The sequence below is a fragment of the Scyliorhinus canicula genome, chromosome 9, assembly GCF_902713615.1.
Source record: "Scyliorhinus canicula chromosome 9, sScyCan1.1, whole genome shotgun sequence".
Lineage (NCBI taxonomy): Eukaryota > Metazoa > Chordata > Chondrichthyes > Carcharhiniformes > Scyliorhinidae > Scyliorhinus > Scyliorhinus canicula.
The window spans coordinates 67,049,934-67,072,233 of record NC_052154.1 but is presented as its reverse complement, the minus strand read 5'-3'; the positions used below and the strand labels follow the sequence as shown (position 1 = coordinate 67,072,233).

General features: G+C 45.7%; 1 protein-coding gene across 6 annotated transcripts in view; it reads right to left on the bottom strand.

Moving 5' to 3' along the window:
- Positions 1–22,300, bottom strand: part of LOC119971381 (centrosomal protein of 72 kDa-like) — a 179,775-nt gene that overhangs the window by 71,458 nt on the left and 86,017 nt on the right. For 4 of the 6 annotated variants that reach the window (XM_038806830.1, XM_038806831.1, XM_038806832.1 and 1 more), the window contains exons 6-9: positions 20,189–20,346; positions 18,180–18,228; positions 14,163–14,588; positions 12,871–13,235 (exon numbers count right to left, since the gene is read on the bottom strand). In XM_038806830.1, coding sequence (XP_038662758.1) covers positions 12,871–13,235; positions 14,163–14,588; positions 18,180–18,228; positions 20,189–20,346 — 998 coding nt within the window. The remainder of the gene's footprint in view (positions 1–12,870; positions 13,236–14,162; positions 14,589–18,179; positions 18,229–20,188; positions 20,347–22,300) is intronic. The other 2 variants (XM_038806833.1, XM_038806836.1) reach the window with 2 other exon arrangements.

The following is a 22,300-nucleotide window of genomic DNA, read 5'->3' as shown; positions in this document are numbered from 1 at the left end:
CCCACAAATAAAATTATAAGACTGTAGTCATTCTTCCAATTCACCTCAGCTCTTATCTAGAAGATAACTTAACCAGTTGTGTAAATTTTTCAGTACTTTCTCATTACCCAAATTAATCAGAGGGAAGTCACCATCAGAATTTAAGCTGCCTTCTCCCTGCTTCATTACTATCAAGACCTCATGTTTGTCCTCATCTCCTCTATCCTCACAGCTCTTCAGCATGTTAGTATGGCATACTCTTGTGAGGTTTTCAGCTATCTTTTAGTGGTTCACCCGACACAGGGAATAGCACTGGCACTTTCTCTCCTGCTACAAAACTACGAGTTTATACTTTCCTATCAATCCTGGGTTTTATTCAGTGCTGTGCTGTCTATAAATGCTTCCTTGCCACTTCATAAGCCTCATTCAGTCTTTCTTTGAAATTCAATGCGTAACCCAAAAGTGTAGTTTCTGACTTCTTATTTAATGACTTTTCTTCAATCAATTTCAAGGGTCCTCTAACTTCATATCCATAGACAATTTCAAAAGGATGAAATCTGGTAGAATCATTTGGTGCATCCCTAATGGCAAATAATAAAAATTGAATTCCTTTGTCCCAATCATGAGGGTAATCTTGACTGTATGCTCTCATGAAGTTTGATGCCACCTCTCTAATGCTCCCTGTGACTCTGGATGATATGCCAATGCTTGTACTGTTCTATTTCCAGGCTATTCATGACCTCTTTAAATAATCCTGACATGAATTTTGATCCTTGATCTGATTGGTTTTTTTTTGGTGAGCCATATCTTGTAAAGAACTTGGTTAATTCTTCTACCACTCTCTTGGCTGTAATGATTCATAATGGTATGGCTTCAGGAAATCTAGTGGATATATCCATAATAGTTGACAAATTCTTGCCAATAGTCCCAGACAGTCGACTAGAAATCTTGCAAAAGGTTCTTCAGGAGCTGGAATAGGGATCAAAGGTGCTGGCTTTATGCAGCTTGTAGTTTCCCTATTACTTGACATTTTTGACAAAATTTAACTGCATCTTTATGTAGTACCAGTATATTACAGTTTCTGTAGTACGGTTTCTGTATCTTTGCTTGTGTTTTCTTTATTCCTAGATGTCCCCTTACAAGAATTTCATGAGCTATCCTTAGAATCTCTTTCCTATACTCAGCAGGTAATACAATTTGACGTATTTCTGCCCATTTGTCATCTGCACTAACATGTGTGGGATGTCATTTTCTCATAAATGTGATTCTTTGCATATTAACCTTCAGGAATACACTGAGCCTCCAATTCAGAGTAAGCCATTTGATAGATTTGTTTTAATTTGGAATCACTCTGCTGTAATTTTATTAATCTCTTTGAACTAAACACATCTGTATCTTTCCCTTTGTCTGTTCCATTTTCATTTAACTTACTAAAGATAGTGTCAAATAACCTTATCTCACTTTTCTCATCCTGTTCTCGTAACTCCTCCACCTCTTGTCTTATCTTATGTACCTGTGACATTGTTATTGCACAATCAGGAAACATTCTGAGATGGTCTGTTTGCAATCTTTCTGTAGCTAGATTTTCTACCGGCTGTTCAAACACTACCTGTGATTCAGCTATATCAATTTCCTAGAATGAATTGAATCCTTGCAGTAAGCAATGTTTCTACTACTCTCACAACCAATTCTCCAGTCTTCAAGCTACTCTTCAAGTTTATTTTCACCAAAGGATGTGTTTTTGTTTCTCTGTGATTACTGCTGACCAGAACCTCTTCCTTCAATATTCCTTCTGGACAACACATATCCTTATCCCACAATATTAGGAAATTGACTCGTTCCAATATTAGGAATTGACTCGTGCGGGCAACACGGTAGCACAGTGGTTAGCACAGTTGCTTCACAGCTCCAGGGACCCAGGTTCGATTCTCGACATGTTCACTGTCTATGTGGAGTCTGCACATTCTCCCCGTGTCTGCGTGGGTTTCCTCCGGGTGCTCCGGTATCCTGCCACAGTCCAAAGATATGCAGGTTAGGTGGATTGGCCATGCTAAATTGCCTTTAGTATCCAAAAAGGTACGGTGGGGTTTCAGGGATAGATTGGAGGTGTGGGCTTAAATGGGGTGCTCTTTCCAAGGGCCGGTGCAGACTCGATGGGCCGAATGGCTTCCTTTTGCACTGTAAATTCTATGATTCCTGTATCTCAAAATTTTAATACCTATCACATCCCATTTTGTACACGTGGACTTTCCCTTAAGATCCAAAATTCCTAAACACATCAGCCACTTGCTGGGCACACTGCCTCCATACAATTTGTGCTCACGTTTTCACCCTATTGTTTGATCTTCTCTAAATCCTATTGGCTTCCCTTGTTCTCCTTTAGAACGCCAATCAGCTCTCCGTTTAACTCCTAGCATGGTGATTTGGCATATTCCAGTTTATTACAATGAAAGCATCTAACTTTCCTCATTCCCTCAGCACTATCTTTGTTATTTTCAGGTGAAGGCTCCTTGGAATTTTAAAACACTCGCTTTCTTGCTTGACTGTCTTTTCTCAGACCTTCCTATTTTCTATCTTTCTCAGATTTAAAAATGTCAAAAAAAAGCTTTTGATCTATGAACCAACTCATAGTTGTCAGCAAGCTCTGTGGTTCTTATCACTGCAGGTAATTAATTTAAATTCTTCTAACAGAATTACTTCTCTAAGAGACGCATTGGTTAGTAAGGGCATTAAAAGAAGAAACCTATCAAAATGACTTTGTTAAACCCTTTCAAATTCAATACAAGTCAGATTTTTTTTTGCATTTCAAAACTTTTGACTGTAAGTCTCTGGTACTAATTCATAAGCACTCAATAGTTTTCTTCACTGCATCGTACTACCAAGTCCTTTAAAAGAGGAATAAATTTCACTAGCCCTACCTACAGGTTCACTCTGTCAGAGCACTGTCCAAATATCTTGTGACCATTGCATTTGTCTGGCTATTTTCTCAAAGGAATTTTAAAAATGGCTCAACATCCTTTTCGTCAAATTTTGAAAGTGCCTGCACAAATCTAAACGTCTCTCCACATTACTTTCATTTCTCTCCACATTACTTTCAGAATTACTTTATTCCTCCACCTGCTGTGGCCTCTCTTTTCACAATGTCTGCATTTGAAATTCTCTCTGTCGTAGCTAACTTATGCATTTCCAATTCCCTTTGAAAAGCTCTCTTTTTCTCTTTCTTCTCTTTTGTTTTGCTTTTCTTTCGTTTCGAGTTCAAGTTTTTAAATTTCTATTTCTTTCTCTTAACTTTTCTTTTTCCAGCATTTCTAATTTCTTCATTTCTATATGTAATTAATCTTCCAATCCCACGACCACTATCATCCAGAAGTCAAGAGCAGCAGGTACCTGGGAACCCCACCACCCGGAGGTTTCTCCTCTAAGTCAATCACCACCCTGACTTGGAAATATATCGCCGTTCCTTCACTGATGCTGGGGCCAAATCCTGGAACTCCCTCCCTAACAGCACAGTGAGTGTACCTACACCTTGGACTGCAACGGTTCAAGAAGGCAACTCGCCCACCTGCTGAAGGGCAATTAGGGATGGGCAATAAATGCTGGCCTAACCAGCGCGTCCACATCCCGTAAATGAATTTGACCTAATTCAATTTCCTCATTTTTTGAAATACTTGGTCTGTCTGACAACTCATGTACATTTAAATGCATTGCTACTTCGTCAATTACCTCAGCTTTCTTAATCCCTATACGTAATGCTAGTTAAAACATATTTGCCAATCAAATTAGTTTCAGGTACGTTTTTCAAACTTTCCAGTTATATTGTCTACTCCCAAACAAATCTCAGCCAGTACAAGAGCCCTTTCTGTAATCATCTTACTTTAATTCACTCACTTGCTCATGTGGTTCTATACTTTCCTGGCTCTTGTTTTGGCGAGTGTGCGTGGACATGACTGGTCGAGTTGAATGGCCACGAGCCGTGGAGAACATCCATCGTCGTAGTCATCGGCGGCCGAGTAGGTGATGGCAGGACCTTGTGTGCCAGTCCAGGATGGCGGCGCCCAGGACCCACACGTGGAGTCGGCGCCCCAAGATGGCGGCGCCCAGGACCCGCACGTGGCATCCGGGGCCCAAGATGGTGGCGCCCGCGGGACCCTCGTGGTTGCTGGGGGCGGGGTTTGCGGTGCCGGCGGGCCGATCGGAGCGGCTGAGAGCGGGGGCAGAGAGGCGCGCAGGCCGGGCGCAGGGGCCCGGGGGGAGAGATTGGCGCTGTGCGCTGGAAGGGCCCGGAAAGGCCTGGAGGGGGGGGGATCCCCGGTCACTGCGCGGTACAGTAGCGACCGATTTGGCAGACAGACGAAAAATGGTCCTTCCGGAGCGGGCCGGGCAGCGCGGCCGAGGTTGTTTTGCGAACCCACAGAAATAACAGCGGGGCCCCGTGGACTTGTCGGGGCGTCCCGCAGCGCAGGCCTGAGGGGGGTCGGGAGCGGCGGATGGTGGTGGGGAAGCGTGCCAGGAGGCCCAGGGTGCTGCAGCGCGGCTGGGGACATAGGCGTGGGCGTTTAAGTCGGCGACCTCCAGGGAGGTGGAGAGAGGCCGTGCCTCAGTTAGGCTGAGGTCGTCTTTTTCCAGCATCTGCTGGCGGATAGCGGCAGACTGCATCCCAGCCACGTAAGCATCTCTAATCAAAAGTTCCATGTGCTCAGTGGCTGAAACTTGGAGGCAGGTGCAATTCCTCCCCAGGACAGCGAGGGCCTGGTAAAAATCGTCTAACGACTCACCAGGGAGCTGTTGTCTGGTAGCCAGCAGATGTCGGGCGAACACTCGGTTTACCGGCTTAAGAAACTGTCCTTTCAGTTTATCCATGGCCGCGTCGTAATCTTTTTCCTCCCCTATCATCGCGTAGGCCGCCATGCCCACGCTGGAATGGAGGATATGAAGCTTCTGTGCCATGGTGGGAGGGCTGCTTGCGGACGCCAGGTAACCATCGAAACACGCCAGCCTGTGTTTGAAGATTTCCGATGCGTTCTGAGTTTGCGGGCTGATGCGGAGGCATTCGGGCTTGATCTGGAGCTCCACCTTCAAAATTCTAGCTGATTAAATTGATGTACCATCAATTGAACGCGAGACGAGTTGCTGTACAAAAGTATGGCTTTAATCAGCTAGATGTTAGCCCTGCGGTTGACTGCAGTAAATGGACGACCGCCGGGAGTACTGGGTATTTATACCCCGCCCTGGAGGCGGGGTTAACTCAGCCTCTCGACCAATCGGGGAGCCGTCACATGACTGGTCTCAACCAATCGGTCGAGAGGCACATGACCGACCAGGGCCAATGGTAAGCCGGTGTTCTGCACCAACGGCAGGCAGCTATGTTAATCATACCACCACATTGGCTAGCTCACCTGGTGCGCAAATGTATGAGACACATTACCCTTCCAAGATAATTGGAAGTAAACTGGGCACGTTTCAGGAGCAAAAGTGCTAGCCTTGGGCCCATTCATGAGTTTGCGCACTATGCAAGAGCAGTGATCTGGTCGGGATAGTCATCCCAGAGAATATTTTTGTGTCCCTATTTTGGCATCAAGCTTGCACAGTGAGTGACTAGCTTGGGCCCTATTTACGAAGTTGCCAATAAGGCCAATCTTAAATTGCATGGAGCTGTAGGAATCCCAATGTGTATATTGACCAGTGAAGGTAGACTTGAGGTAGATAGAAATAGAGAACCCATGAGAAGGTTCTCAACTAGCACATTGAGAAAAGAAGCTCATTAGAGTACTCCATTTCAAAGGTGAATTTGAGCGTGGGGTGGAGTCTATTTACATGCAGCTGTGGATTCAAAGGTAGCAAACATTTCACCTACCTATTGGAAATATGCAAAGGGTAGGGAGTTATGGGTCATTCTACCAAAGTCATGTTTCTTGCAGAAACCAATTTAAACATTAGCGATAGTTGGGCCTCGGGTGGATCCCATGGCAACAACATCCATTTGGGCATACATGGGATATTTAAAGCGGAACTCAATTGTTTCTAAGTTGATAAGTACCGAGGGTCAGTGAAATTAGGTATATGGGGTCGAAGAGGGCTTTGAGGTGCAGTGGAGGCTGCTCTTGACATTATTTGAGGAGCTGTTTGTGGTGGGGGGCGGGGAGGAAATAAAAGGGGAAAAATTGTACTAACTGTGGATTGTGATTTGATGGACTATATATTTTGTTGATGTTACATGTAGAACATACAGTGCAGAAGGAGGCCATTCGGCCCATCAAGTCTGCAGCGACCCACTTAAATCCTCACTTCCACCCTATCCCCGTAACCCAATAACCACTCCTAACTTTTTTGGGCACTAAAGGCAATTTATCATGGCCGATCCACCTAACCCACACGTCTTTGGACTGTGGGAGGAAACCGGAGCACCCGGAGGAAACCCACACAGACACAGGGAGAATGTGCAGACTCCGCACAGACAGTGACCTAGCGGGGAATCAAACCTGGGACCCTGGCGCTGTGAAGCCACAGTGCTATCCACTTGTGCTACCATGCTGCCTGTATAGTCTACACAATAAATATCTTTAATTGATATAAATAAAATATCTTTTTAAAGAAAAAATGATATGGCGACCTGGCGCAAATGTCTTTAACTGGCACATTAATGAATAAGCTAGCAATGTCAAACAAGCACATGGACACTGCCTTGCTATTGATATGCAAGTCTTTATGTGGAGATATGCAAGTCTTGTATAGTCTACACAAAGGTGAATAAATTCTTCGGAGTGTACGTGGAAAACTCATGTAGCACTGGTTGTAGCAACTCACTCAACCATTAGGTTAATTCATGTAATGCAGAACCAGCTACTGATAAGACATAAAGGGACATAACTTTTGTGTACCTTTGTAGCCCATACATATGTGAATGCAGTTAATCACGAGAAAGTAATATATATACTACTCCTTATGGATTTTGACCAAGCTGTACTGTGTCCCTTCAACATCTTCTGTTTATCGCATATATATCAAGGGATCTAAGAAAGTCAATTTAAAGAGAGAGAGCTTGCATTCCTATAGCACTTATCATAACTTTAAAACATCCCAAAGCATTTCATAGTCTTTTTTTTTCTAAATGTTTTTATTAAAGCTTTTTCCAACCAACGTTTTTACATAACAAAAATAAACGAGAATTATTGAACAAAACAAGGTGAGTGTTGTCTTTATACAAAACAAAATTCACATTATATCAACAATCCCCCCCCCCCCCCCCTGCTGCTGCCACTTACTGCTCCCCTAGAAAGTCAAGGAAAGGTTTCCACCACCGGGAGAACCCCATCAAGGAACCTCTCAAGGCGAACTTTATTCGATCAAGGCTGAGGAACCCCGTCATATCGCTAACCCAGGTCTCCACACTCGGGGGTTTCGAGTCCCTCCACGTTAACAATATCCATCTCCGGGCTACCAGGGAGGCAAAGGCCAAAACCTCGGCCTCTTTCGCTTCCTGCGCTCCCGGATCCTCTGACACCCCAAATATCACTATTGTTGGACTCGCCTTCACCAGAGTGTCCAAAATCCTAGACATTGCCCTCGCAAAGCCATGCCAGAATTCTTTAAGCGCCGGGCAAGCCCAAAACATTTGGGCATGGTTCGCCAGACTCCCTGCTCATGTCGCGCACCTGTCCTCCACCCCAAAGAACTTACTCATTCTCTCCGTCGTCATGTGAGCCCGATGCACCACTTTAAACTGAATTAAGCTGAGCCTGGCACATGATGAGGAGGACTTTACGCTACCCAGGGCATCAGCCCACAGGCCCTCATCCAGCTCCTCACCCAGCTCCTCATCCCACTTGCCCTTCAACTCCTCCACTGAGGCTTACTCCGCCTCCTGCAGCTCCTGATATATGTCGGACACCTTCCCCTCCCCTAACCAGATGCCAGACGCAACCCTGTCCTGTAACCTACGCGGGGGCAGCAGCGGAAATGTCCCCACCTGATTTTTAAGAAAGTCCCGAACCTGGAGGTACCTGAACGCATTTCCCACGGGCAGGTCGAACTTCTCCTCCAGCGCCTGCACGCTGGGGAAAGTCCCGTCTGTAAACAGGTCCCCCATTCTCCTAATGCCTGCCCTATACCAGCCTTGGAACCCCCCCCAATCTATCCTACCCGGAGCAAATCTGTGGTTATTCCGTATCGGGGTCCACACTGAGGCCCACTTCTCCTGCCTATGCCTTCTCCACTGTCCCCAAATCCTCAGTGCTGCCGTCACCACTGGACTTGTGGTGTATCGTGCCGGCAAGAACGGCAGCGGTGCCGTGACTAATGCCCCTAGGCTGGTGCCTCTGCATGACGCCGCCTCCAGCCAGCCCATGCCGCCCCTCCTCCATCATCCACTTCCTAATCATGGTCACATTGACCGCCCAATAATAGCTGCAGAAGTTCGGCAGAACCAGTCCTCACCCTCCCCGACTGCGCTCCAAGAATGCCCTTTTAACTCGCGGGGTTTTATTCGGCCACACAAATCCCGTAACAATCCTATTCACCCGTTTAAAAAAGGACTTGGAGATGAAAATGGGGAGGAACTGAAAAACGAAGAGTAACCTGGGGAGAACCGTCATCTTCACAGTCTGCACCCGTCCCGCCATGGAAAGCTGGAGCATTTCCCACCTTTTAAAATCTCCCTCCATCTGCTCCACCAGCCGGGTTAAGTTGAGCCTGTGCAGGGCATGCCAGTTCCTAGCCACTTGTATCCCCAAGTACTGAAAACTCATCTCCACTATCTTGAGCGGGAGCTCCCCAGTCTCTCATTCCTGCCCCTAGCGTGGGCCACGAACAGCTCACTCTTCCCCACGTTCAACTTGTACCCCAAAAAGCTCCCAAAGTCCCTTAGGATCCGCATGACCTCCCCCATCCCCTCTAGCGGGTCCGAAATGTACAACAGGTCATCTGCATAGAGGGAGACCCGTGTTCCTCCCCCCCCACCTCCCCCCCCGCGCACCAGCCCCCTCCAGTCCCTTAAAGTCCTGAGCGCTATGGCCAACGGCTCAGTTGCCAGGGCAAACAGCAACGGGGACAGGGGGCACCCCTGCCTTGTCCCCCAGTGCAGTCTGAAATACTCCGACCTTAGCCGGTTCGTGGACACACTCGCTACAGGGGCCTGATACAGCAGCTTGACCCACCCTATGAATCCCTCAATCCAAACCTGCTTAACGCTTCCCACAGGTACTCCCACTCCACCCTGTCAAAGGCCTTCTCCGCATCCATTGCAGCCACTACTTCCGCATCCCCTCCCTCCGAGGGCATCATAATAATGTTCAGGAGCCTCCTCACATTCGTGTTCAGTTGCCTGCCCTTGACAAAACCCGTCTGGTCCTCCTCAATCACTCCCGGGACACAGTCCTCTATTCTGGTGGCCAGAATTTTTGCCAACAATTTAGCGTCTACATTCAGGAGCAATATCTGCTTGTAGGATCCACACTGAAGCGGATCCTTCTGCTTCTTCAAAATAAGCGAAATCAATGCCTGCGACATCTTCGGGGGGAGGGTCCCTCTCTCTTTTGCCTCATTAAAGGTTCTTAGCAGGAGTGGGCTCAGCAGTTCCGAGAACTTCTTATAAAATTCTACAGAGAAGCCATCCGGCCCCGGGGCCTTGCCCGACTGCATGCTTGCCAGCCCCTTAACTACCTCCTCCAACTCAATCGGGGCTCCCAACCTCTCCACCCGCTCTGCTTTCACCCTCGGGAACCTCAATCTGTCCATAAATTGCTTCATCCCTTCCCCTCCCCTCAGGGGTTCCGACTCGTACAGCTTCCCGTAGAACTCCCTGAAGACTTTGTTGACCCTCTCTGGGCTCAACACGTGTTGCCTTCCTTATCCCGCACTGCCCCAATCTCCCTAGCCGCCTCCCTCCTGCGCAGTTGGTGCGCCAGCATCCTACTCGCCTTCTCCCCACACTCGTAGACTGCCCCTTTCACTTTCCTCAACTATGCATCCGCCTTCCCCGTGGTCAGCAAGTTGAACTCCGCCTGCAGTTTCCGGCGCTGGTTTAACAGCCCGTCCTCCGGGGCCTCCGCGTACTTCCTGTCCACCCTAAGTATCTCTCCCACCAGCCTCTCCCTTTCCGCCCTCTCCTTCTTCTCTCTGTGGGACCTAATAGAGATTAACTCCCCCCAAACGACCGCCTTCAAAGCCTCCCAAACCACTGCCACTGTTATCTCTCCTGTGTCATTCGCTCCCACATAGTTCTTGATGCTCCTCCTTATCCGCCCACACACCTCTTCATCCGCCAGCAGCCCCACATCCAGTCTCCAGAGAGGGCACTGCCCCCGCTCTGCCCCAGTCGCAGGACCACCCAGTGAGGGGCATGATCCGAGACCGCAGTGGCCGAGTATTCGACCCCCTCCACCCTTGGGATTAGCGCCCTGCTCAACACAAAGAAGTCTATCCGCGAATAGACTTTATGGACGTGGGAGAAAAAGGAGAACTCCTCCACCCTTGGCCCCCCCATCTGGTCCAAGAACTCCCACAGGGCCCTGGCCACCGCTGGCCTCTTTCCCGACCTGGACTTGGAACGGTCCAAGACCGTATTGAAGTCCCCTCCCATAATCAAGTTACTTGACTCCAAGTCCGGGATCCTACCCAACATGCGCCTCATGAAGTCCGCATTGTCCCAGTTCGGGGCATACACATTCACTAACACCACTCAGGCCCCCTTCAGCTTGCCACTCACCATTGTGTACCTGCCTCCCTTGTCCGCCACGATGCTCCCCGCCTCAAACGCCACTCGTTTACTAACCAAAATTGCAACCCCTCTGGACTTTGAGTCTAACCCAGAGTGAAACACCTGGCCCACCCATCCTCTCCTTAACCTCGTCTGGTCAGCGAGCTTTAAGTGCGTCTCCTGCAACATGGCCACGCCTGCCTTCAACCCCTTTAGATGCAGGAACACGTGGGACCTCTTGACCGGCCCATTCAGGCCCCTCACGTTTCACATGATCAGCCTGGTCGGGGGGTTGACCAATCCCCGTCCCCCCCGCCGACTAGACATCTCCCTTTTTCGGCCAGCCACGTGCCCGTGCCTCCCACTCGCTCATGCCCTCCCCTTGGCGGCCCCCCAGCCCGACTCTCCATCCATTCCCCTCAACTGGCTCCCCTTCAGTCAGCAAAACAGCAACCCCCCCACACCCCTCTCTGCCAAGCATCCGCTTAGTTCAGATTTCTCCCCCATTGCGCTTCCGTAAGTCAGCTCATCCGTGCTAACCCCGGCCGCTCCTGCCTCTATCCCATCCCCCGACCTTAGTCTTGTCACCTCCTTCAGGCCACCCAGCAGCCCCCCCCCCCCCCCCCCCCCCCCCCCCCCCCGCCCCCGGGTAGAGGGGCAAGTGCCGTCCGGGACCCTCCCGTGCGCCGGACAACACGACCCGGGCATTTCCCGCCCCCTGCAACAAAACACAATGAAAACAAAAAACAACGAACAAACTGGAGGAGACAGGAAATCAAACTTATGCTCTACCCGCCATCTTACCCCAGGTCAACCCCCAGTTACCCCTTCCCATCAGCACATTTCACCCACATACCACTGCCCCTTAGCTCAAGTCCAGCTTCTCGTGCCTGATGAACGTCCACGCCTCGTCCGGCGTATCAAAGTAATGCTGCCTGTCCTGGTATGTTACCCAGAGTCTCACCGGATGCAGGAGCCCAAACTTCACCCCTTTGCTATGGAGGACCGCCTTAGCCCGGTTGAAACCTGCACGCCTCCTCACCAAGCTCCCAAGTCCTGGTAAATGCGGATCTCGCCGTTCTCCCACTTACTGCTCCACTCTTTCTTCGCCTACCGCGGGACACACTCCCGGTCTGCAAAACGGTGGAACCTTATCACCATCGCCCTCGGTGGCTCGTTCACCCTTGGCTTTCTGGCGAGGACCCTGTGCGCCCCTTCCAGCTCCAAGGGCCGCAGAAAGGCTCCCGCGCCCACAGCATCCCCAACATTGCGGTCACATACGTGCTCGCTTCCACCCCCTCCGCACCTTCGGGAAGTCCCAGGATCCGCAGATTATGGCTCCGAAACCTGTACTCGAGGTCATCCAGCCTCTCCTGCTATCTCTTATGTAAGGCCTCGTGCGCCTCCACCTTCACCGCCAGGCCCAAGATCTCGTCCTCATTCTCCGCCACCCTCCTCCCCACCTCCTTGATCGCCTTCTCCTGTGCCTTCTGGACCTCCACAATCTTCTCCATAGAGGCCTTCATGGGGGCCAGCATCTCCGTTTTTCATTCTGTGAAGAAGTTTCTCAGAAATTCCTGCTGCTCTCTGGCCCACTCTGCCCACACCTCTCGATCCACTCCGGCCGCCATTTTGTTTCCCCGGACTTTCTCAGCCTTCTTTCCCACGATTGCACGTCTGACGGCCCCACTCCTGGTTCCCTCCATACAGCACCAGGGGGGGAACCTCTCCAGCGTCCGTCCCACACCTCCGCCTCCGTGCCGCCGCCGCCCCGTCTAGCTGCCTGAAATCCCGATCTCAGCGGGAGCTGCCGTGAACACGATCTAGCTGGTCATGGCCGCCACCGGAAGTCCCCAGCATTTCATAGTCAATGAATTATTTTTTAAAGGTAGTCACTGCTGCAATTTAGGGAAACCACCGTAATTAATCTGACCGGAGGATTAGGTTTTACGCTTTACACAGTTTCCCATTCTCCTGTTTGTAAAATTTCCAAATGACAGCAAAGTCAATGATGAGAAACATTGGAAGTATACATTGTGGTTTGAGGTTTATGAACAAAGTAAACCAATATTTTAAATCTTTTGTGTCTACATAATTGAATATCAATCCCCTAAAGGGAGAAAAACTTGACTGTATACACTGGACACAACCCCCCCCCCCCCCCCCTGGAAAAAATAACTAATAAGAGGGTTTATTACCTTTTTATCATAACATGGCTGCGTGCACGATAGTGAACTTAAGCTGCTGGCTTTCTTCGGTTCTAATTTAGATTCAAAGTTTTCCACATTGCCGGTAGTTAGTTGTGATCGTCTCTCTGAGTTCTTGTTGGCTGTAAATTCAGCATTCATATGCTCAGTAAAGCCCCGCTTTGAACTATTGGAATAAAGGGATGTAAAAGAGCTGGCAGGTGATATCAAATTTTGCCGATCAAGTAAGTGGTCAGAAGATGAAGTTCCATGACGTGGTAATAAGCCACTAGAAGTCATTTTTGACCTCTGAATGCTAGCAGCATCATCTACATGGGCATTTTTTCGGATTCCATATGTGGTATTTGTTTTCAAGTCTGGACAGATTAAAAAAAAAATGGGAAATCATTACTAGCTTCCTTCATATCAATTAATTTTATAGCTCAATATACACAGTTTACCCCAAAAAAACCACAATTTCACCACGCACCCTCATTGTCTTTTCTTAAATATGTATTTTATGGGAGGATGCAACACATTGAGGCACTGAATATGAGAATTTCTGCGAACACTTGAGGCATTTCAACTTTTGCTTAATTGTTTTTCAATCAACACAAAACAGAGGGTTCAGTTGAGATACATTTTCCCAGTGCTTGTGCTAATGATGTGGCACATTAAAGAACAACCACACACACCTTCCCACCGCACCCCCATCCCCCTGAAGAGCATCATGTTGTACCAAGCGTAGAAAAAGCAAAAAACCCTGGATTACTGTAAAATGTAGATAAATTCTTACATCTATGTTTGGAATAAAGTATTAATTTTCACCAATATGTTGTGCGAATGTCAATCCTGTTAATGTTTGTTTATTTTTAAAATGTTTCTGAGTTTATTTTTTAAATGGTGACTGTGTCAGTACAGTGGCATTCCAACAGACCTACTCCATGGTAGATCTTGATTTATTTTGCCTTATCTTATCTCAGCTTGGGGATAGATATGGGCCAGTTTCATAGTCAATGGAGTAAAATAATTACAAATGAGCTGCGCAGCTTGTCTCAATACTCAAAATGCAACATTTTGTACAAAAAACCTGAATAGACTAAAGCTAGTAATATTTCTACTCACAAATAATCAATCATAGCTTAACTGCAAACATGAGCATAGTAACAGAAACTACAGGCATACACAAAGGTGTATTAAAATACTATTGATATATTAAAATAGGCTGAAGGAAAAATAAAAACAGCACAACCACCAATGGGCCAGTAAAGGAACAAAACTACAAATGTTAGTATTAGTACTACCTGGATTCAATTTAAGCAATCTATCGTTGCTCATTCCAATGCTTCCTTTTTCTGTTTGATAGTTTAAATAAGAACTCTTAGGCTCGTGGATGGACTGATAAGTCTTTGTCTCTGTGTACGGTTGCTTGTGATAATCATGTGACAATATACTGTTTGTGTCAATGTTTGTAGAAGAATCATTCATTACGGAAGTATCTGTGTAGTTTGTAAGGTTTCTTTCTCTGGTCTGAAGTAAGCTTTCCTTATACCCTGAAGAATGTAAATCGGAATTAATAAAATTTTTCTGGGTATTGTTTTCATCTGTACACGAATCCAGTATTTTATCTGAAAATGTTACTCTGTATCCTTCCCTTGGTCGATTAAAAACACTTTTCCCAATACAACGCAGAGAAGAGCGAGATGGCGAATGATAAGTTCTATTATCGTCTGAAAGAGAAATTCATTACAATAAAATCTTTAATCTTTTTACGCCTAAAATTGTCCTTAAAGCATTACCATTATATTTCTAGAATGAAGTTTTAACCTTGGACCGTCAATAGCTTTGGGAAATCAAATTTCCTGAAACGGCTGATTTTATTACTTTTTTGATCACTCACCAATACTGATAAAAAAACACCATCATCATGATAAAGTTACACAAAGATTAGTAATTATTTTACTATGTCAGTCCAAAACTAAAACTAAACACTTGGAAACAATTTAAAATAGTAACAGCATTAAAATACTTTATTTCTGCTTTACCCAATAAGTTTTACGTATTGTTCTCAAGTCGTTTAAAATGTTAACATTTAAAAAACAATAGAAAATAGGTGCAGGAGTAGGCCTTTTGGCCTTTCGAACCTGCTACTCCATTCATTCTGATCATCCAATTCAAAGCCTGTTCCCATTTCCCCTACATCCTTTGATCCCTTTTGCCCTAAGAGCTATCAATCCTTCTTTAAAATATAGAATTCTTTGACCTCAGCTACTTTCTTTGGTGGCAAATTCCACAGACTCATAACCACTCTCTGGGTGAAGAAATTTTTGCTCATCTCAGTCCTAAATGGTCTACCCCATATCCTCAGACTGTGACTCCGATTCTGGATTCCCCCATGATCAGGAACAACATTTCTGCATCTGCCAGAATTTTATAGATTTATGTGAGATTCCCCCTCATTCTTCTGAACTCCAGCGAATATAATCTGAACCAATGCAATCTCGCCTCATATGTAATTCCCGTCATCTCAGGAATCAGTCTGGTAAACCTTCGCTGCACTTCCTCTATGGCAAGAACATCTTTCCTCGGATAAGGAGATCAAAACTGCAAACAATATTCCAGGTGTGGCCTCACCAAGGCCCTGTATAATTGCAGCAAGACATCCCTGCTCCTGCACTCAAATCACCTCGCTATGAAAGTCAACATACCTTTTGCCTTCTTTACCAGCTGCTGCACCTGCATGCTAACCTCAGTGCCAGATGTCATTGCAGTCCCCTCTCTCAATTTATAGCCACACAGATAATAATCTGCCTTCCTGTTTTTGCAACAGATTGGATAACCTCACATTTATCCACATTATACTGCATCTGTCATGCATTTTCCCACTCACTCAGCTTGTTCAAATCACACTAAAGCGTCTCTGCATCCTCCTCATAGTTTACCCTCCCACCCAGCTTTGTGTCATCTGCAAATCTGGAGATATTGGATTCTCCAGCTGTTCGCTGGTGGCAGGATTCTCTGGTCCCCCCACCCATGGGTTTCTTGGGGGTATGGGCTGGCTTCAATAGGAAATCCCATTGACAGCGGCAGGAGCAGAGAATTCCACCGCACGCTGCCTCCTGCTGCTGGGAGGTCAGAGAAGCCTGCCCATTACATGTAGTTACCTCATCTAAATCATTAATATATATATTGTGAATAGCTGAGGTCCCAACACCAATACAACTATATAAATGCCCAGTATTATGCATTTTATAGCCATTTATCTTACCTTTATCCAACTTTATTTATTTTTCCACTTTCCTGCTTGAAACCTACTTCTCCTTTCCCATTCCTCATTTTTAATGGGATATATATTATAGTAATTTGATTGGCTAAAAACAGATTCCAAAAAGCATTTCAATATCAAAATTATGAAAAAAAGCTTCCAGTAAAAACACTGCAATGGCATCACCTTGACAGTGCCAGAAAAGTAAACCTATTCTTGATACTTAATAAATTTAAGTTGAATGTTTGCCCTTTGAAAAAGAGCACATTTTTTATTTTGCAGGGCAGGTATTTCATCGTTTGTTCAAAACGTCATCCAAATTGTGCAAGAGAATTTCTGTTCCTGTTTTGTCAAGTTTTGATTAACAAAAGTTATCCACAGCAAGTTCCATTCATGAGGTGGGTAGGAAACCCTCAAACTGCAATGAACAAACATCACAAATATACCCCAAATTAAAAGCAAAATGCTGTGGATGCCGAAGATCTGAAATAAAAGCAAAAAGTGCAACTCTGTTTCTCTTGCCACGGATGCTGCTAGACGCGCTGAGGTTCCTCAGCAGCATTTTGTGGCAACTAGCAAATTTAAAAGTGAAACTTCACAATTAATATCTTCATGCTATTTTAATTCAATTTATTATTATCGTCAATATGTGCAATTAAAAAATAATATTATAAATTATACAATGGTGGGGGGGTCACACCACAAAAGGCATCCATAATATTTGGCACATGCATCCACACGAAACGCTGGGAGTGTTAAAATATCCCATATCACTATATAATTAGGGAAGTTTGCTGGTGTTCTGATCAATATTCCCCCCACAATTAATCTCGTAAAGAACAGATGTGGAGATTTTGCTACACACAAATTGGGTATCATGGGCGGGATTCGCCGCCGGCGGGATTCTCCATTTTGCCGGTGCCCGGGGGTTTCCCGACGGCGTGGGGCTGCCCCACAATGGGAAACCCCATTGACCGGCCGGCATAACTGAGAATCCTGCCAGCAGGTCGAGGCTGAAAAGTGGAGTGGCGGGGTGGAGAATCCAGCCCCATATCTCTTACATAACAGTCACCGCACTTCACACTACTTAGTCGTATATGAAGTGTGATAAAACATGATATAAAAGCAAGTTGTCATGGCATCAAATTAAAATAAAGCTAATGACATTTGTGATGATTTTAGTGTAAAAAATGTTTGCATTGAAGTTTCTTTTTGGGGGGTGGAATACCTTTAAGCAGCTTTGATGGTGTGCTCTGACACAGCAACCAGTGGGTCTATCAATACAGCATAATAAAAGCAAAACTGCCGATCGGAAATAAATACAGAAAATGGTGGAAACTCTCAGCTGGTCTGGCAATATCTGAGGAGAGAGAAACAGAGTTAATGTTTCAAGTCCAATATCAGATTCCTCAAAATCTAAGAATTATTTTGGACTTGAAATGTTAACACTGTTTCCCCTTCTACATATGCTGCCAGACCTGCTGGCTTTTTCCAGTAGTTTATATCAATACTGGATCAAGGATTTCCCTGATAAAATGTTGTAATGGTAACATCAGCAAAAGATTATCGCAACAAGTAAAGAAACAAAAATGTCCCTTTGAACCATATAACTATGAAGGAGGAAAGATTTTGAAGAAAGAATAACCAGATAGATAATGTACTTGAACCTTTAGAAAACACTGCAAATCCACTGTGGAAGGGAGACCACTAAAATATATCATAAAAAATAACTGAGAACAAGATGCTTTTGGAGGTGCGTGAGAACAGAAGTTAATTGCTTATTAAGGGAAAAAATAAATGAGGTTTAATTTTCCAGCCCTTCCTGGTGGCGCAGCTGGTGAACAACGCAGAACACCATTGACATCAGCCAGACCGAAAGACCCTGCTGCTGTCAACAGGCAAGCGCCTCCAACAGTAGAAAACACACCGCAGGGGTGGGAACTGAAAAAATCCCACCCCTGGTGTAAACAAATGGAAAAACCAACACTTTAAGAATTTATTACAGTAAATAAATAATGAAGCTTATATCAAATGTTAAATTTCAGCAAAGCTTTACCTTCATTGAGATAACTGTGATATTGTCCACTTCTTGACTGTTCAATCTCCTATGAAAAGACGATTTTGTATAGAGTTTAAATGATCATTCTTCAAATCCATATTTCAATGTACACAGATCAACTAATTAACTCTGCACATTGTTCTAAACTATCCAAGTACATTTCAGATCAGCTAAAAGCAAAGCAAAGGAGCATGGAAAATCATTTTTTTCCTTTTTTGCACTTTCAGAAGTTGGCAGAACTAATGCCAAGGGAGAATGATACACGAAGTATCACACTCTCTTGGATTGATTCAGTATTCACAGGCCTTAATTTCCTCACTACTTATTCCACTTGTAAACAATTTTGAGATTATTAATTTGTTGTCTTTAGATTACTTGCACTCCATCCCAGTAAGAAAAATTGAATACCATCAATATAGAGCAACTCAGAGTTGCCATCTATTACACCACAACTCATGATGTAATTAATATAATGATACAAAAAATATTGCAAATGTTAAAACTATTACTTGCACTCACTGCAATTGTTACATGCAACCCGGAACTAACACACTTTACAAAATCAAGTGTCTTGCCACATGTACAAAACAAGAGCAGAACAAAGTCCCATTATTATGGTAATCAAGTGGACAATTTCATGTTCAATCTAATCTTTTAGTATATAATTTTTAAAACATTAAAAATTAGAGGTTTCCTCTAATCCTTAATTGTTTAATAATCACTATTTTAGGTAGGATGCAAGGACTGCTTTCAGTCTAGCCATAGGAAAAGAATGCTATTCACACAGATGAAATTCATAGCAAGCGTATGCTAAGCATGAAAGGTTGTGTTCCACTTAATGAAGAATTCCTCAATTTGTGAACTCTATTTGGTTACTATTTCTTCCATTCAATCCTTGTCAAATTAGAAATAGATTCAATTCAGAGCGCTCCACTTGCAGTCACACTACTTAGCAGTCTATTCCATTAGTCAGACAGGAACACCAAGAGCAGAGTATAAAGTCAGCCAATCCAGCAGTAGGATTCTGGCTTCAACTGTGGGACCCCTTGAATGGGATAGACTCGTAATATCTGCCTTAAAACATAAATGCATTCAGTATCAACCTTTTCAACGTTTTTCCACCTGGTCCATCAATGCTTCCTGTTGCATAGCTACCCTGCTCATTTCCAGGTTTCTTAACATAAGGCAACTCTCAGGCCAGGTCTGAAGTTGCAACTCCCACTGTTTTCATTTGGGCCTTCCCTGGGTGCACCCCGTCAGTGACAACCAAAATATCCTGATTAAGCCTGCAAATCAAGGTTTTCTTTTGTTCAATCTCCATGGAAATCACAATAAATTAAAAAGTTGCTAATTAAGTTGGTAATTTCAATAAAAATTGTAGAACATTCTTCCTATTTCTTCTTGAACTACTAAGAACATAAGACATAGGAGCAGAAGTCAGCCAGCAGACCATTGGGTCTGCTCTGCTATTCAATTAGATCATGACTGATCTAATATGATAATCCTCAAGTCAACTTCCCCGCCTTAGTCCCATAACCCTTGGCTCCCTTACTGATTAAACATCTGTCTATCTCAGTCTTGAACATACTTAATGATGTAGCCTGTATAGCTCTTTGCAATAAAGTATTCCACAGATTCACTGCTCTTTGAAAGAACACATTTCTCCACATCTCTGTCTCAAATGGGCAACACCTCACTCTGAGAATATCCCCTCCAGTCCTAGACTGTCCCAAAGAGAAAACAATCTCTCATCATCTTCCCTGTCAAGCCCCCTGAAAATCCTATATGTCTCAATACAGTTGCCTCTCATTCTTCTAAATTCCAAGTACAGGACCAACCTACTCAATTGCCCTCCATATCCAGGATCAACCTAGAGAACCTTCTCTGGACTTCCTCCAATGCCAGTATATCTTTCCTTAGATAAGGCGTCAAAACGGTTCACAGTATTCTAAATATATACTACTGTAAATGATCCTCTCTTGTTGATATTTTAAAAATAAACCTACCATAGGGTCTATGCTCATCTTGCTTGGTGTATCATTTTCTCTTGCCTCATTCACGTCCCTGGCAGAATAAAGAGATGATAATGGAGGCCGGCTGCTCAAAGATTCTTGACGTTCAGTCATCAGCTGGAAGTCATGTGGTGCCCATCGTTCCTTCAAATCTGTAAAAGATCAATTTTTTTTAATTCCAAGAGTTTCAGTGATAAATGTAATCTTAAATATTGCTTAGGCTTTTGTACTAGACACAGTGTGTGGAGTTTCACAAAACCTCTTTTAGAATATATGATTAGCAGATAAATGTGTATTTAAGTGAATAAAATGTACTTCACTTCACTTGGAATGCATGATGTAAATTTAAAGCTGCTTCTATCAAATATCTTGACAAAGTCAAAGTACCATGAATTACTGAAAGAACTGTTACCATCCACCTAACAATTAGAGAAGCTGAATAAATAACCTGAAAATCTAAAAAAATACATTGTGTATGATTTTTGACAGAAATCTAACAGTAAATGTTAAACATGGTTTGCAATAGAGCCAATTCTTCTTTGTCAAGTAATAGTGTGACATTTTAAAAAGTACTTAATATTGTCAGGGATTTAACACAAAAATTGGGGTAGATTTTTCCACTTGTTCCAGTATCCTGAAAATGCAATGATCCTGATTAATTTGAATGTTTGTCTTTATTTCCCAGCCAGCAGCTAAAGTGAAGCTATAAGGCCTGCAGCACGGTAGCATAGAGGTTAGCACAATTGCTTCACAGCTCCAGGGTCCCAGGTTCGATTCCCAGCTTGGGTCACTGTCTGTGCAGAGTCTGCACGTTCTCCGTGTGTGCGTGGATTTCCTCCGGGTGCTTCGGTTTCCTACCACAGTCCAAAGATGTGCAGTTTAGGTGGATTGGCCATGCTAAATTGCCCTTAGTAATGGGTGGGGTTACTGGGTTATGGGGATAGGGTGGAGGTGTGGGCTTGGGTAGGGTGCTCTTTCAAAGAGCCGGTGCAGACTTGATGGGCTGAATGGCCTCCTTCTGCACTGTAAATTCTATGATGATCACATTGGTGGGAGGACAGGAAAGGGGGGGGGGGGGGGGGGGGGGGGGGGGTAAAGTTGATGTTGGGCTCATCAGCCACAGGGCACTGATGGAGATGGGGAGTTGGGGAAATCCTGCTTGATGGGGGGGGAAGATCATTGAGGTTGGAGGGAAGCTGAAAGAGGTGATTGTTAAGGCATTGGATCACAGGGAGGTAGGCCAAGTGTCGGGAGGAAGAGGGATTGTGACAGGTTTGTTCAGGGGTGACGCATGAAGGATTCGTACTCTGCCTGGCCCACAAGCAGAGCTAGAAAAGCATTTACCTGCTGGACCTCATCTTTTTCGCCTCGCTTCAGCTGCCAAGTTTTCCAAGGGCTGGAAAATCAGCTCACGAGCAATAAAATTAAAAATAGTAAAATACGAGGCACACAATTTTAACCTACTGATTTGTCTCTGAAGAACATGTCCGGCATGTTAGGGTCAGATTTCAGGGCCGGGATTCTCCGAGCCCGCGACAGCGCGCGGGAAATTCCCGCCCACCGATGCCAGGCCACGCCCGCGCAGTGGGGGGCTACTGAAATAGGCCCCCGCGGCAATTCTCCGTGGGCGATGGGCCGAACCCGCGCCGAGTCCCGCCGCCGTGGTTCAAACCTGGTACCACCCGGCGGAAGCTCGGACTCGCAGCCGCTGTGGACTTCCTGCCGCGGGGGATCTGACTGGGGGGAGGGGCGGGGGGCTCCACGGGGTCCAGGCCCACGATCGGGGCCTTCCGATTGGCGGGCGGCCGCGATCTGCTGGGGGCCTACCTCCTTCCACCCGGACCCACTGTTATGTTCCTGACATGTTGCTCCGTGTCAGCGCGGAGACGGCAACCACGTGCATGCGCCGGCGCAGACAGCAACCACACGCATTCGCCGGCGCGGAAACTGCTGTTGCGTGCATCCACGGATTCGTGCCGGCCGTGGCGTGCATGCTCGGACCCGCGCCGGCCGTGCAGGCCGCCTTTCGGCGCCAGAGCAGTGCGCCCCCTAAAAACTGGTGAATTGCTGGGGCAGGAGGCCTGTTGACGCCGTCGTACATCACTC